At 38.8% G+C, this 17,587-nt stretch overlaps 1 protein-coding gene across 1 annotated transcript in view; it reads right to left on the reverse strand.

The window, feature by feature from the left end:
* Nucleotides 1-11,218, reverse strand: part of tnfsf10l (TNF superfamily member 10, like) — a 67,265-nt gene extending 56,047 nt beyond the window's left edge. Inside the window, exon 1 of the mRNA XM_042512437.2 lies at nucleotides 10,649-11,218. Coding sequence (XP_042368371.1) covers nucleotides 10,649-10,897 — 249 coding nt within the window. The 5' untranslated portion in view covers nucleotides 10,898-11,218. The remainder of the gene's footprint in view (nucleotides 1-10,648) is intronic.
* Between the last annotated feature and the right edge of the window lie 6,369 nt (nucleotides 11,219-17,587).

Here is a 17,587-nt window from a genome sequence, read left to right on the forward strand (position 1 = left end):
TTTTGTGATAGTAAATTTAATTTCTTTCAGTTTTGGCATGTTGTTCTGACAAACATAAGACATTTTAAAGGTGTCACTAAGGGCTCTTAGAACGTAACCACTATTTTCCCAGGTTATATCAACCAAGCAAGTAATTGATTACATGATAAAACACAAACGTGAAGTTTCCGATAATGTCTTGAATTGCTATTATTTTGGCCAATATAAATGAAATTTTCATTATATCCCATGCTGGGATTAGAGCTCCATTTTTTTCCTTTTAATATTTTTTATGTTCATAAAAAAGATTAAAGATACAGGTATTACTTTTGTATCTCTTTTATCAGAAAAAGAAAAAGCCAATAGTTCCCAAACAGAAAATATCAAAGCCTTCACAAAGTTGATATACAGTACATTAAATCACTGTGTGTCATCAGCCAGAGATGGTGATTGACAAAACTGATATGAATTGTAGAACACCGAAATCCTGCTGAATCAGCAGTCTACATGCCATGAAGATATAAAAACTGAAAACATGTTATTGCTTCCAGGTGTGCAGATGGCTTAGTAGCACTGGTATCAGTTACCAGATGTAGCAAAGGTCTATTAGTGCCTGAAAATCGTAAGAACAGACTTTATCAGTCCTTTATAGCCATATTGACTGAATAAACAAAGTGATAACACACACAGCACCAGCTGTTGGTGCGCTTGCACACACACACACACACACACACACACACACACACACACACACACACACACACACTACAGCTGTAGCCACATCCTAATGAGCATTCCAACATGGGAACATAAATATCCTGTTTTCACATGTAAAGCTGTTAAACCAAGGTCGTGTGTGTGTGTGTGTGTGTGTGTGTGTGTCTGTGTGTGTCTGTGTGTGTTGAGCGTATCTTTACTCCCATCAGATGACATAATGTACAGCAGCAGACTCCTCTTCTGCTCACTTTGAATGTACGAATGATCTCTCTCTTTCTTGTGGCTTTCCATCTTTCATGTCTTTCAGCTTCACTCCAATGATCTATGAGGCTTTTGAGACCTTTTGTATTTTACAGTTTTTGGTAGTCGCAGTGAAGTGAAGGGTTTAGTTTACGGAGGAAAGTTTGGAAGCAAAGACAATAAGCAAAAGGTCACTGATATGGCTAAAACACAAAACCGGCATATTTTTAGAGCACAATTACTTTTACTGTCTTTTTCATTAAAGTTTTAGGTTTTTGTTGACCTCTGAATGCCTGAGTTGTCCGTAATGATAACTTCGAAGTAAGTTATTGTTTCTACTTTGGTGTTTGGTGCGGCTGTGTTTAAAATTACTTCCAATTTAAAATCACAAGGAAAGATATATTGCTAAAAATAAGAGTGCCATTTTAAAACATTGCTGTTACTGGTTTGCCTTCTTGCCAAGAATAAAAAAGATTAATACTCAGATGTCTGCGCAATGAATATGAAACTGTCATCAGTGTTAGCTTAGCATAACATAAACGATTGAACCAATCATAAACAGCTAGCCGGCCCATTTCCAAAGGTAACAAAATCCATCTACTCTAAAACTCAGTAACTAACATGTTATATATTATATAGTGTTAAGTTATGCTTTGCTAAACTGCTTATATTCTTGACTTTCCCTCAAGCTGCACTTTTTTTTAATCTTAGAATATGAACACAATTTTGTATAACATGCTGTATATATTCTGTATCTTCTTGTTCTGTCAAAATATTATTCAATAACTTTTGGAACTTGACTACAATTAAAAATATATGTTTAAACTCTGCTCAGCTTCACAATATGAGTTTATAAAGAAGGAGTCATAGAAGAGGCCAAGATGCTAAAATCTCTGCCCCACCTCTGATTTACTCTTTAAAGGGGCACTTAATTTTACCTATCTTAGTAGAGAGCATTCAGATGTTTGAAAAAATACAAATAAATCCAGTTTAGGCATTTAAAGTCCAATTAAAAATCCTTATCTCCATATATCATCATCACTTCCTGCCGTCCCCCTTCTCGTACCCACTTACTCCTCTTCCCTCTCTTTCCTCTGATCCATGCCTTCCTTTTCATCCTCATCCAAATGACCTGGCCATGAAAACACTGAGCACGCATGCAGGTCCGTGCAAAGACACTACTGTGTCTCATGTGTCTTGCAATACACGTGTGTGTGTGTGCCTGTGAGTATAACCTGACCATCAAAGCATATATCAAGTGAAACAGAACTTTCTTTTAGCAGGAAATCGAATCCTGTTTCTTTTTATCGTTTCAAAAATGACATGTATCATGAATGATCATGGCTAAGACTAACAGAGAGCCCCAATTCTTGACCGAAAAAAGGGCCAGAACTTGTGTGTGCACTCGCCAACCTGTCAGTTATTCTGAAATTACTCAGTTGACGTCATTTTGGCCCTGTCATCTTCACTGAGTCATGAAGACACGGTTGCAGAAAAAAAAGCAAGGCCAAATCTGTCTTTCACCTCCTTCCATTACCATATGTGCGTTTATAATAATGCACATTCAGGATGCTTGTTTTCTCTGTCTTTTGTGTGTGTTACACCATTATAAACACATCACGTAACTCTGGAGACGTGCCCAAGGCCTGTTTAGATGCACGGAGCACACACACACACACACACACACACACACACACACACGTACTGCCAAAGAATCACTTAACGTTTCAACTCTTGCCTCGTAAAAGAAAAAAGAACTGCTTGTGTCACTCCTGAAAAATTTGTCCGTCCCCCCCTCGAGCCCTAAAACTGACTGTAACTCGATTCTCCGACGTGGACTTGAACCATAACACACAGAGACTGCAGGGGGGCCGGAGAGAGAGAGAGAGAGAAGGTGTGATAGACTGAGAGTTGGGGAAAATTGTGTATTTTGGCAGTGGAATCTAGTGTAGGAGGTTTATATTAATGTATTAGTTAGATATGGATTAAATCTAAATATTTGCAGTGCAGGATTTGATTGGTTTGTGACGCTGAACATGTGTCTGAGTGTGCACCTGTGTGTGCATGTGTGTGTGTTTTTGTTTGTGTGAAGGAGGTCAAAGGTCAAATTTATCTCTCTCACACACACACACACACACATAGAAAAACACACTTGCCCACTCAATGACACCAAACCCCCACTAACTTTCACATGTTGCATGATCCCTCTCAAAACACATCACTCATACACACAACCATTGACTCTCTAATGGTGACCTTCTCCCATAAAACCTGATCCAGTCTGAAACACTGCAATACATATACAGCAACTGCGCTATACTGCTCTATACTGCGCTGTAGGAGGGAGCGTCGAAAATGTCTTGGCAACAACAGCTGCGGCCACACAAGGAGGCCGGGCAGTGTGAATGGAAACTATGTGAAACTATTTTAGGATCTTAACCTGTGTGTGTGTGTGTCCATGTTTGTTAGTAAAGTGTAGCGGGAAGCTTTTAGCAGGTGCCGGCCAAATCTCGTTTTCACTTCCCCTCAAATGATGTTATGTCAAGTAGATTCAGTGGCAGAAGGAAACACGTAGACATCAAACCAGGAAAGCGAAGATTATGTAACGCCAACTCTACAATTTAAGAAATATGTGGCCTTGTGGTTAAGACGTGTACCAGATAACCGCAGTGTTTAATTTTGGCTGAGAAAAATCTTACTGCTCTCTCTCTTTCCTCGTGATTTCTTTCTGGCTCTTCCTCGGGCACTATCTTTATTTGCATTGATTACATCTTTGTGACATTTTCAGCATGTATACGGATTATTTTTCTACTTTCAACTGTCAAATCAATTTATGTAAGAAATAGAGAGAACACTGAGGAAAGACAAGGATCCACAGCTGGAATTGAACCTGTGTAGGTGCGATTACAAGGCCTTTGATTACCTGGAATTAGTTTTTATCAAATGTCGTCTGGAAAGACAAGTGGAACTGTAGAGGGGACAAGTGTCTGCTGCATCTGTGGCTACATATAAAGATTATTTTGTTATAAGTGAAAGGTCCAGTGTGTAGGGTTTATTAGCAGTAATTGAATATAATCATAACTATGTTTTCATGATCGGATTATCACCTTAAACTAAGTATTGTTGTGTTTTTGTTACCTTCAAATGAGCCCATTATGTCTACATACTGAGCAGGTCCTCCTCCACGGAGTCCACCAGGTTGTTTCTACAGCAACCCAGAAAAGACAAACACCTTTTACACTGCCTGTTCAAGGTGGGAAAGTCCCTTGTCCTCTTATTGTCCCTTGTCGTTCTTTATTAAAGGCACGATTGTGGAAAGGGGGAACAGCAGAGGTAGTAACAGCGCCAAATTTGACATCCGTGTAAACCAGACAACCAGCAGAACAGGACCATGGGCAGGATGGGTATGACATTTTCATGGCATTTTGTTGTGTGCACCTCACCCCAGAGAGGTTTAAAAAAGCAGATAGCTGCAGTTAGCATCTTACTCAAAGAAGAAGAACAGCAGCTGAAAATGTCCGTGAATTGGGGAGACAATGTCTATAACATTTCAAGCAAAGTCTGTAGTTTTAAGTCATTAAGTTAATACGTTTAAGTATTGAGTCAAATAAGTATTTCACCCTTGCTGCTTTAACAAAGTCCTGGTATTGAATAAGATCATTTTTAGGCACCTTGTAGGAGATATTAGGTGTTTTTCCAGCTTTGAGATTTACATTTAGCTCATCTGGTCTGAAGAGGGGCAAAAGTATCAAGAACATTAGTGCAGGTTGTATAACTGATGTGACCAATTTCTCAGCACTCAGGTGTGGAGGAGATTTTAGGGAGCAAGTACAGGAAGCAGATGCATAAGCTGTTGCCGAAAAGCTTTCAAAGTGTAATGATATGGTTGTCAAATATCTGATGCCCTTCAAAGGGTGCTAAATCACCCTGATTATCTTATCTACCTCTTCAAGGACCTAATCCAGCCTAAATATCTGACTCTGATTATGGACTTTAAGCCGTCTTTTGTAGGGCTCTTTGTCGACCTGGCAAATTTCAATAGTTTGGGGATTTTCCTCATCTGTCTAAGCTTTTAAGGTCATCTGGTCATCACATAGATAACAGCACAGGATCATACATATAAAAACACACACTTATATCACACAAACAGAGAAAGACAAGAAAAAGAAATGACATTTTGGGGGCTAAACAGACCACACACATCTACACACTCTAACAAACATCCACAAGCTCAAACTTCTGTGTGAATCAGACCACACACACACACACACACACACACACACACACACACATTGTGTAGTGTATTGTTGCATTTAAGGGTGAGTCAGAGCCTATCAGTGAACCCAAACAATAATAAAGTGGACCAGTGAAGTGTAAGGAATGGAATGCCAACCACACACATGCACACGCGCGCGCACACACACACGCACACACACACACACACACACACACGCGCGCACACCGCAGAAAATCCCCCAAATTTCACACAAATCAGCAAAATGCCCTGAAAACCAAAAATGTGTTAGTTGCACATGCTAATGTACATCCATACAAACCACTACACATTAAAGCCTGTGCTACAAACACACACACAACACACACAAATATGTGGCCTTGCATGACTTAATGTGTTCTTGTCTTGCCAGCAAACATCAAAGGCCTGATTATGGTTTTAAAAAATAAAAATAAAATAAAATACTGGAACTGTTACAGTCTTGAGGCTCATATGATGAAGGAAGGAAGTCATAAAACATGAAACGAAATTATGAACGGAAATTAATCAAGTGTTTATGCAGATAAAAGATGCAACATTAAAAAAAAATACTGGAACTGCAATTTAAACAAAGCTAATAGAATATTTTTCTGCAGTGACTATGGCGTCTGGCTTTATTTTCTTCTTATTTTCTGTGATTGGGACTATTATGTGAGGTCAGCTCAACTTTATAAAAAGGTAGCGACTAAGTGGCAGACTGTTAACAGCAGGCATCCAAGAGGAACAACATAGAAAAAAAAGCAAATTTGGTGTGGCAAAACACCAAACGAGGGTGAATCTGGGGTTGACTTTTACTTTCACTTCCATTCATTAGCATTTTTACAAACGGTAAATCCTGCATATCATACCTTAAGTTCATTATTAAGTAGCTCATTTCAGTTTGATTCACCAAATCGATTTATTTCTTCCTTTAAGAAATGCCTGTATGTTTCAAACTCCAAATTGTCTGACATTCACTGATGAAGACAATACACACTTTTAAAATATATTTATGTATAAAGTGAAAAACAGGTTTGCATTGAGGGCTTCATCTAGCAGAAAGGGAGACAAAACCAGCAGAGGACAGAGACCCATGAGGCAGGGAGCCTCTGTTTACACGAGTGCATGTGTTTGTTTGTGTGTGAATGCCGGAGCACTGAGGCAACACCGGAGCATTCGTCATTGTGCTGTGTTCATTGTTGCAAGTATCTTTTGTCTTAACCAGGCTGGCATGGGGTGTAACTGCTGCGATTCAAAGAAGGGCCTGTTTCCAGATTAAAAATAGCCGGCCTTCGCATGAGAACCAGGGGATTCCCCATATGCTGATACATAGCTCCGTGTTTTTCATTTTGGTCTCTGTCCAGTGTCATCTCTAAACTATTCCTTATGTGATTTCCTGCCACCTCCGACGTGTCGAGAAAGACAGACTGGAATCAGAGCTGTAGCCAGGGTTTAGAAATGACTGAGGTCTGGATTTTATTTTTTAAATTGAGCTTATTTACTGCATTTCTGGACCAGCTAAGTTTTGAATTACCTCATTTAATTATTATGAAAACATAAACATAAACAAACATAAAAACATTTAAAAAAGCAATACAAAAACAAAAAATAGAACACTTGATTGGCTTTATGGCTCTCAAGTCTTAATTATTATGTATTTATATATTAGCTATGCACACTTAAAACCCTCCATACATGGTGAAGCTATTTCAAGGTACAAATTTAGGACCTTTACTTTGAAAAGATAAAGTGAAAAAGCTTTACTTTGTTTTAGTATGTAGTCAGAGATGTCCTCAGCTCAAATGTATCAGTCATTTTGAGGAACTATTTAATATTATAATTAGCAGCAAAATTAAAAAATGAAGACATTTCCCTCAAATTTTCATGGTACTTTCTTCTTCACTTAGGACGTAGGCAATATGTTATATATTCCTTTTTAATATTATCTAATTAATCTTACTTCGACATATGTGTTTTGTATATACCCTTAACTTTGCCAAAACCAACCATAACAAGCTTTCTCCCATGCGAACTTCTGTTACGATCTCACTGCCAAAAAAATCACATAGGCCAACTGTAGCTTACATCCTATGCTGAAGTTTAACTTGAGGCGGTGCCCTCTAGTAGTCATAGTAATTATTACAGCAGCAGAGGAGGAACTGAAGTGAAAAGGCGACAAAGTCTGCACAATTATCAAAGAAGCCCTTTTTGATGGATGGGTCAAACAAACACAGGACTTTCTCCCAGGAGACCAGTGTTCGTGTCACGAAGCCGATGAAACCTTCCTCTAATGATATTGTAGCCTAGTATGACAGCATCTATGGTATGCAAAGCTTGTGAGGTATATTAGTGAAAAGAACTTACTTAATACCAAACCATGATTCTTTTCCTAAACCTAACCAGATGGTGTTGGGCCAGAACTGCAACTGTTTCAAACTGTTAAGGACATGTTTAAAACTGGGACGGTTAGAATGGTATAATATGCTGACTTGGGTTCTGGTCATATAAGTGATTTTGGAAATCAACCTATTGTAGTTGGGTATGAGAGTGCATAAGTTTCCTAAGATGATTGTATAATACCCGTTGCCAGGTCTGTCATTTGTTGCTTTGGATAGGTTTAGGAAAGAGGAGTTAGAGTGGTTTATGTTTAGGGTGCGAATGTAAGGACAAGCCAGTCAGATAGAGTAGGGCCTTCACCATCCTAGGAAAATAATTTTACCTCCTTGTCAGCTCGGCCTTGGCTGTTTGTCAACACGATTTTCAAACTGTAAATTTGATTTTAACTCACTCATAAATGTACAGCCAATTTTCTATCCATAAAGTATATTAAGATGTTTCTACAGCTGACCTTACTCATACAGAGTTGTTGCTTTTACGCCAGTAAGAGAATTGGAAGCAGACACAGGAGATCTGTCTTTATATCATGTTCCTCTCATGGCAGGAAGACCATAAACCGGAGAGATTAATAGTATTAAAATGTGTATAAAAATGAGAAAGTACAGGGAGTTCTGAAACAAAAGGCCAATGCAGTAATGCATGATTTACATTAAGTTTTAATTTTCTTTCTACATCCACATATTCCTCTGATAAACCAATACAGATATGTTACTTTTGCACAACTTTAAACAAACACAGATAAGTTTATTAATAGAAAATAACATATTTCAGCTATATCTAGATATTTAAGATAGTGTGTCATATACATTATATATCAGTATTTCGCCCGGCGGGGGATTCCCCGTCTTTTAAACAAGATACACAAAGCATCCAGAACTTTTTGACAACCACAATAATGCATCTGCATTGGCATTTTTCATGATTAAAACTAATATGGCAATAGGCAGAAGACACATTGATTGTTTCCACTTGATCCTCCGTAATTGAATGTATGCTGGCTCACCAGAAAGTCACAGTTTTAATCTTTTAAATTTATAAATGCTTGTCCATCAAACTTATTGTCTTGTCTACATTTAAACATGAATAATTCAAATATCTGTTTTGAATGAAAACTAGCAGCAAAAGCATTAAGAAAAACTCATATATCATTTTTCTTCCTCATTCCCCAGAGGAAATTTGAGAGAAAATTAGTCTTTTTTCCACCACCACACAATCCAGGAAAGTCTGTCAGAGAGATGCTCAGATTTTCACTCTCATGCAGAGAAGCACAGTACGCCACCGAAGCCGGTTTCCTCTCTCTGTGAGTTGCATTACAGTTTAAACTGGCCTCTTGCTGGGCTTCAGACACCATCGGGCCCATTCATCAGTCTCATACTTCATCCCAGCAGATTCCTCAAAAGACCAATATATATATTTCTTGTGAAGTTTATCAGAAACCATATGCAACACCTCTTGCCATTGACCTCACCTGAGCATTAAACAGTATGTGAGCCTTTCAGTCATAAGGTATCAGACAGGCGGTACCTTGATACCAAATCCATAACAGATAGAGAAGATGTGACAGTGGATCTCAGCTGTTTTCTGCCTCCCTATGCTGAAACCAGGTTTGAGTGAGTTCAGAACAGGGCTCCAGTTGATTCTTAAGAAGTATTTAAATGCATTGAATTTATTAATCAAGAAATAAGATCTTAATTGGTACCTAAAATGTCTTAAATCTATTAAAAGTACTAAAAATGCTATGATGGGAATTAGGATTTCAATTGATTTCTTCTGAAAATTATTTTAAAAAATTGGGTTGTTAATGTACCAAATACCTCTTGCATTAAGGTCACATGGATCAGGATAGTGGAACAATAAGGAGAAGTGGAAATTCAACAAACAAATGGCTATTTAATCAAGATTTTACAGCATGGCTAGAATCAGTAAAAGTCAATGCATAGGAGGCTTGGGGTGTTTTGAGGAATTAAGGCAGAGGAATACCACATGCAGAGTGAGAAATACAAAATCACCAACAAATCTCAGATTTTTCTGAATTCTGTTCTGCCCTTTTCTGCACCACAATATGAAAAAGTAATGTTTTATTCGACAATTAATATTTTGGCAAAATTTACCCCCACCCCTAAGTATCCAATGTTGGTTCATGTTTGTTTTCTCCAATTAGTTATTGTAAAAGTGGTCTAAAATTTTATTCTGAATGGCATTTAAAAGTCTTAACTTGCCTTAACGCTTCAGGAACTCTGTCAGAAAAGCTTTGAAAATATTTAACTAGTCATTGTGTACTTCCCCCTGCTGAGACTCACTAAACAACATCACAATGACAACACCTGAGTTTCTGGTTCATGCATATCTGCAGCAGCAGACTAATAACCGCTACCTCAAAGATAACTCTTGTCAGTTTACACTAACTGCAGTGACAGCAGCTCTAATGGATTCAGAAAACTGCAGCAAAGGACGCTTGCCCTTAAAATTGCAAGAATATTAGATATTTAAAATACTTTTATGCCTTTAAAGGAGACCTACAGGCACACTACAGTAGTATTATCTGAGGGCAATGTGATTATTTCAGGGGATAAAGTGGCTTAAATGAAACCCCAGTGGGGTTTGCCCACCTTCATCACTGACCTGCATATTTCACCTCTGCTCACAACATCTGTAACCCACTTAAAAGCAATCTACAGCCTGCCTTCTGCCTTCCCCAAATGGCTACAATATGCTCCTTTTACCATGCAATTTAACCCGTTTAGTTCGGTCAGCTTAGACAGACAGACAGACTGCTCATTCCCTCTCGATTGCTTGTAAAATTCCGGATTGCATTGTTTAACAAGTCCAGTCAGGCAATGCTGTTTCCCAAGTCTGAGAGCGGGGGCGAACTGCAGCAGACCTTTCAGAAATGATTTACAATCAAATTATGTTGCAGTTTTTCAGCATTTTTTAGCATCAGAATCATAGTAAAAGTACATTTCTGACAATCAGCGGCAAGTTTGATGTACAATTTCTGTGCGCAACAGTTGATTTGCTGCATTCTGTGCAAGATATAAACAGTAAGTGGTAAGCAGCCCTTACCTGCGATATGGACATGTTCAGGTAGAGAAAGAGCCCCGTGGTGGAGGCGATCTGCAGCACCACCACCACGATCACCACCATGGCCACCCACATCTTGGATGGCGCTTCCCGGCGCCTCGTCCCGCTCGGCCCGCCGGCCGGGACCATCATGTAGGAGGTGGACTCGCTGCTCACCGATCTGAAATAATCCTGGTGCTGCTGCTGTGCGCTCGGAGTGGCCATGGCATTCCCGACGCATGAGCAGACCATAAAATAACCAAGGGAACTGCAAAACAAAAACAAATCTCCACAGACTGGAACCGAAAATTGGAGCAAAATTAGATCTCCGTGCGTCCAATGGAGCCAATAGAGCTTTTCAGCCAGAGCTTAACGGGAGAAGCGAGGGCAGAGAAAGTTTGGGTCTCTTCAGGTCTGCTCAGCGTGCAGCTGCTGCGTTAAGAGGAACTGGAGTTGCTGGAGGAGCCAGCTGTGGACTGGTGGGCTGCAACCGGGAGAGAGCAGCAAAGAGGGGGCTGGCTTAACCTTTTCATCACCCTGGAGCTGCGGAGGAATGCTCTCTCTCTTTCTTCTTCTTTCGTTCTCTCTCTCGCTCTCTCTCTCTCACGCGCGCTCTCTCTCTCGCGCGCGCACACTTCTCTCGCGCTCTCTCACGCGCACGCTTTCAGTCTCACTGGTGCTTTCTAGGCATGGAACATGAAGTCCTATCAGAATAAACAATAGTAAATGGACATGTTCAGCATCATTTACAGCACTGCTCATTATTTACCCACATTTGCTTTGAAAGTGATTAAATTGATAAATGTTGCAAGTGAGATCTCACAATTTATATACTTTTTTGGGAAAAAAAGGTGAATGTGTCACCTCTGTCACTGCAGAATAGAAAGTTTGGCCAACCTGTTTCTATAGAGACTGCCCACTTTAAAATCAGCTCACCACAAGTATTTGATGCATTTATATAGATTCTGTTTAAAGTGAGGTTTTCATATTTTGTTAATTCTATATTTTATGATATTTTTATTCTTTTGAGATATTTTGGTTAGGCTGAGTTGACTGGTTTTGTCCTGAGTGTTAGTTTCGGGATGAGTTGGCAGAGGGCGCTCTCCCTTTGTTTGAGTTTGGGTGAAGTAATGCTGAAAAGCTATGTAAAATGAATCAGCAAAAGGTTATTGATGAATTGTCATTTCTTTAAGTAGACATGACACAAATGCATTTCATTTTTTTATGCATTTTCCACATTATTTTGTATCACTTAATAGCAAAAGTTCACAGAGCCATGTTTAGTTGGTACTTTTGTAGTTACGTAAATAAATAAAAATATTAATAAAAAATCAACAAAAAAAAATGGCAGGGCTACATTTTCCACTTCTTACAAATGTTCTCAAATTTAATTTTCAAATCCTTTATTTAGAAGGTTACTCTTTCTATTGCAAAGACTTCATAAGTAATATCATACCCGTTCGCTATGGATGAGGTGTTTCTTTTTTATTCATTTTAGAAACTACATGCAATATTCCAAAGATGTATTTTGTTTCAATATTTGTAGATGTCAGAAGTGTTCATCCCACTTAAATGTAACTTTGTCCCAAATTTTATGTAAATCTAATGCCAAAAAGTATTTATTTTTGGACAGGCACAAAACAAGTGGTGGTTTTGGCTTCCAGAGAGCCACAATTCCTCCAGCAGCTGGCAAAGCCTGAGTGGTGACACTTCTTTTAGCCTGTTAAATGTGAATATTTCTTTTCTTAGTACTAATAATAAATACATTTGTGTTTTGGACTGGTGGTCCGGCAAAACAAGCAATTTTAAAAGTTTTCTCACATTTTACATAAACTATAGACTATAATTGCCATTTGCTGCAGCACTCGATTAAATCGTTTTATTTTATGATTTGATTTTTTTAACCCCCTCTCTTACTGTTTATGTTCTTTGAGCTGCTCCCTCCAGCGTTTCTCTGCATGTCTGTGATCTATTTTATAGCTCTCTGAGAGCAAATATTTGCCCAACACCCTCCAGTTTCTCTTTGTTAAACAAGTGTAGCTGCAATCAAATATTTAATATTAGTTTCACATTCCCAAAACATTGCAAGGCTGCACACACAAGCCACTGACTTTATTGTTAGTAGGTGAGATAAAAGCTCACGCAGAGATGACAACATCTTCGATTTCATTGCAGCAGACAGCATAATGCTGTCTACCCTGTAAATCCTCCTTCCTGTTTTAAATCACCATAAGACAGAGCTACAAGCATTTGCTTTATCACCTTGGCTCGTCTTTGAACACAAATTCAGATTTTCCCAGACAGACTGTGTTTGCAGTTCAGCTTGACACCAGGAGTTCCCAAATGTTTTTAAAACATGGCATCCCCTCAAAGGAATGTTAGGGCATCAAAAGCTATAAATATGATATATGGTATATTATTTCAATAAAAAAGTTAAATAATATAGGCAGTAACTCAGAATAAAAGCCAACAGGTGCTCTGCAGATTTACAGATTAAAGGGATACTTATTTTCAACCAGGTGTGTGTCACCTGGATGTGCGGAGGCACCCCACCTGCTAAAACTGAAATCCGCCGGATGATGCAGCAGTCCAGCAGATCTTTGCTCACAGCAGGAAGTCTGGCGCTGCAAGCATTAGTCTGCACACACTCCCCACACCTCGTGAACAAACAGGTGGTTAAAATCAGCATCCTATTCATTTAAAAAAAAAAAAAACTTTTTTCACACTTTTCTTTCGTTTTTTTTTTTTAAATTACAGTGAGCTTATACTGTATAACCCTTTAAAACCCGAAGCAACATCACTTTTTTGTGCTGCTCTCAGAAGCCATTCACATTTATTTAAACCTTTGAAGCAAATTAAATTCAAGGTACTCTTTCTTGGTCATTTTCTTTTTTTAACTTTCTTTTTTGTGTTTTTTGTTTCTTTTTCGTGATCTTTTCTATTGTGTTTACACTAATTTTCAGGTATTTCTGTGTACTTTTTATGATTTCTTGATAACTTTGGGTCATTTCTTCTTTCATTGCTCATTGCCTTCTTCCTATGTTTTTGAAAGAAATTTTGCTTAAGGTGCAGGAGGACAAACAAAACAAAAGTTGTGGACATTTTAATGGGAAATGTGTACTCTGGCTCTGAGTAGTGTTGAGTCAGATTTTTGGTTTTGTTGGTTGGTTTATGTTATTAAAAATTAATGCAATTGGCAGAATAAATGTTGGCATTGTACATTTTTGTACGTAAATGTGTCACTGATATATTAAAAAGTTACATTTCACTTGGTTAATGTTAGGAAAAGTTAATGTTTTGGCTTAAAATATCCAGTTTTGGTAGCACAATCATGTCTGGAACGCCTTGATGTCTCAGTAAAATTAACCACATTTGTTGTTTGTTGGTGTGTAGCTTGGCAGCCATCTCCCCGAGGTGTCACGACATCCACCATGCCCTCCATATCCTAATAACAAGGTCAGCTCATATACATTTAATCAAAATGACACCCATTTAGAAACATTGAAATGATACATATGAAATATGCAATGTGCAAATGTAACATAATGTGTGGTTTACACAATGCAAACTTTTTTCCCTTGGCAACTGAGCTGTAAAAACACACAAACAAACAGTTATGTGATATATCTTGTGGCATCCCTGGCTCGTCCTCAAGGCGCCCTCTGTGAGAACCACTGGTCTAAACAACAGCCTGTCCTTTGTGTCCTTAACATCACCACAAACACTGGAAAGGGCTCTGTGTGTGCCCAGCAGTCAAAGCTGTTTATCAAGGTTGGGAGGCAGACGGTGTCGATGTTAGTCAAACAGCTGTGGACCATCAGAGGGCTGCGAGACTTTTCTCCTGTTCAGACTTTGGTTAGAAGGTTCAAAGACAGTTGGAGCCAAGTCAAAAGAGAGAGGAAAAAAGAGTCCAATTCAATACCAAGATATTTAGAACTAGAAGGACACTTTGACAGTACAGACCTTTGCCAAGGCCAGTAGTCCAAGTTTCTATGATATGAAAATCTACAAGCTCAACCACAATGTATGTATTTCCAAAACTATCGTTATTATGTCAGACAAGTGCTCCATAACAAATGCTTTCTGTATGAAGTCTGAGCAACTACAGGCTATCCCAGGGGATCACTGGAACCTGTGGATGTGGATTGTGATATGAAGACGTCTACAACTGGCTGTGTTTTATTACCACTGAACATTACTATCAATCACTGTGTTTTAAGATATATGGTATTCTACAACTGCCAAATGCTTTATCTCAGTGTTATTGAAAGTGAAAAATAATGCATGTATCCACCCAGTGATTCAGATCTGTTCCAATTTTTTTTCCTTGGTCCATGATACATCCTTCTGCCAAGTTTCATGAAAACTGGGTAGTAGTTTTTCCTAAATCCTGCTGATAAACAAACTGAACCTAAAGCATAACCTCCTTGGCAGAGGTAATATATGATACTTTTTTTAGGTACCAGGTACCTAAAAGGTACATTTTTCTGAAGTAAATTCTACTTGTCCTGAGAATCAGGCACTTTTTGATCCAAGTAAGCCAGTGTGGTCCAGACAGGGTTGGTGCTTGTCAAAAATGGTCCCCACATTAAGATTTGCTCAAGCAAACTCCATTGAAATCCATCTGTTGCTTGCACCAGATGTGAAAGCCATCTGTTCCACCTGACATGCACATACAAATCTAGGTGGCAGAGGGACGCTATGGTCTGCAGGTAATACGGAATAAAATTTGAACTGAAAGAAATATCAAAAACCAGATGGTTTAATCCCCAACAGGTGAAAGAAGAGTCAAATACTTTCCGCGTCTACAGAAACAGTTGTTTTGATGGATGTGATGATGTTTTGGTTTTGAAGTGGAATCACTGACGGCAGATTCTGCCATAACCGTGCAAGGTCTTTGTCTAGATGCTATTTCAGCACCTCAAGGTCATAAAAAGCCAAATCTCTGACAAAAGATTGCAAGAGGATGATACTTAGCACCTGCACTGATGTGTGTGGCCAGAAGCTTGTTTGTACAAGTATATATTTAAATCTCTTGCGGTGGGTCACACACATTAACACCCATGTTGCCAATGGTCACGTCTTTCTGGCTTTACGTTTCAGACAGACTTTGTTTCCGTGCTGTAACTATGTCCGTTCCAGCTCAGAGGTGAGACTAGTCTGTCCTCCCTCTACACGATCGGATGTTAGAACGGCGAAGCAGCAGAACGACGTGATATTCCTGCCTTGAACAAGCAGTGTAAATGCGGCTTATGTTTTCATGAACATACTGACGTCCACTGGTCATAACTTGCACATCAACCTAACAACAGCAGTTATCTCAATTATCTACCACAGTTTAGAATATAATTGCTTAAAATGACTTTCACTCACCTGGAAGAAAAAATAAAAGAAGAAATGAGATTGATGGTCCCTTACAAACATGTGTCAGCCAACATATAAACAGTGACCTTTTCCTACAACAGTGTTTGTTCTTTGGTGTTGCAATTTTAATCAGATGCCTGCAGTGCACCATAGGAGCATCGATTTCAGTCCTTAAAATGAGTCAGCTGTTTGCTTTCAGTGCATTTGGGCCTTGGCCACTATTCCAGGGTTACACATTCAGTAGAAGCATAACAACATTTAATCATTGTGCTTTACGCTGAGGGACCAAGGTAGAGAAATAAAGCACAGCCTCTTGTGGCTCATTCCTAAAAGAAGAATGTAGAGGCTGCATTCTCCACTAATCCCACATCTTCCAGATGTATGAATTTAGAGCCAGTGGCCAATGGTACACTCATAAAATAGACAGTGATAACTGACTTGAAATTGTAGTTATATACACTCACGCCAAAGATAGATAGGTATCAGACCTGGATCGAACAGTAGTTCCAAATGTCTTTTTTTTTAGTTTACGCGGCTATTTTATTACACAGAGGAATTTAGGCAAACACACATTCTTCTTTTCTGCCAACGGTTCCCTTCAGATTCAAAAGTGGAAGCTGCAACAGGACATTTGTTGAAAGAAGGTCACCACTTTCCCAGACAATCAAAGCACTGGAACCAGCAGTCCTGTAGTTACAGGCCAATTTCTTTAACCTTAAGGCTACTGCTACTCCGAGATCAGGTCAACATAGTATTCTATGAAGACCTTAAAACTTTCAGAGGTTCAGTGTTTGTAAAAGCAACTTAATCCGGACACTGTTTTTCAATCAAACTTATTTAGAAAAGAAAATAGAGATGCTACAAATGTTTGCAGTAATGTTAACCAAATACTGATAAAACTTTGTTTCGGCCAAAAAAAAAAAGGGAAAAAAACCCACATATATGAGTTGTGTGCTCCTGGCACAGCACTGAGATTCAGTCAAACAAGATGTTGTGGAGAGTTGGTGAAATATGGCTGCAGGGAGCAGTGCTGTCAGGAATGAAGAGAAGAAACGAATTTGCAAAAACTTCAGTGATGCAAGAAATGTTCAAATCCTCCAGAGGAATATTATGAAAGTATTTTGCAATCAAAGGAACTTGAAATTGCTCTTTTATAGGAACAACGTATGAAAAGATTGCTAAAGTTAAAAGGAGCTCTAGAGCTGTAGTGTATTTCAACTCAGCGTCTTTAATTGTTTTTTGGCCTACAGCTTTACTTTTTTGATTCACTCTTATGGCTCATAACGTATTTTGGCAGTTGTTTTTAGCTCTCATAACCCCGCTTGACACTACAAGACCAACACCAAACAGCAGAAGGACAAAGTTAGGTACTAGCTGGTTAACAATAGTGACATATTTAGCGGCTTAAGAAACAATTAGTCCCCTGGAGGAGTTGTTTAGACCAAAACAGAGATACAAGAGGAATGAAAATTACACTTCCATTCATGTGGTGGCTAAAACTAGCACTTTCATTAAACACTAATGTTGCTACATCTCTTGTGGATACGTTTGTTTTAAGCAAGAGCCGTAATCACCTCT

The sequence above is a fragment of the Plectropomus leopardus genome, chromosome 23 (assembly GCF_026936395.1).
Source record: "Plectropomus leopardus strain MGB_pleo_1.0 chromosome 23, ASM2693639v1, whole genome shotgun sequence".
Classification (NCBI taxonomy): Eukaryota; Metazoa; Chordata; class Actinopteri; order Perciformes; family Serranidae; genus Plectropomus; species Plectropomus leopardus.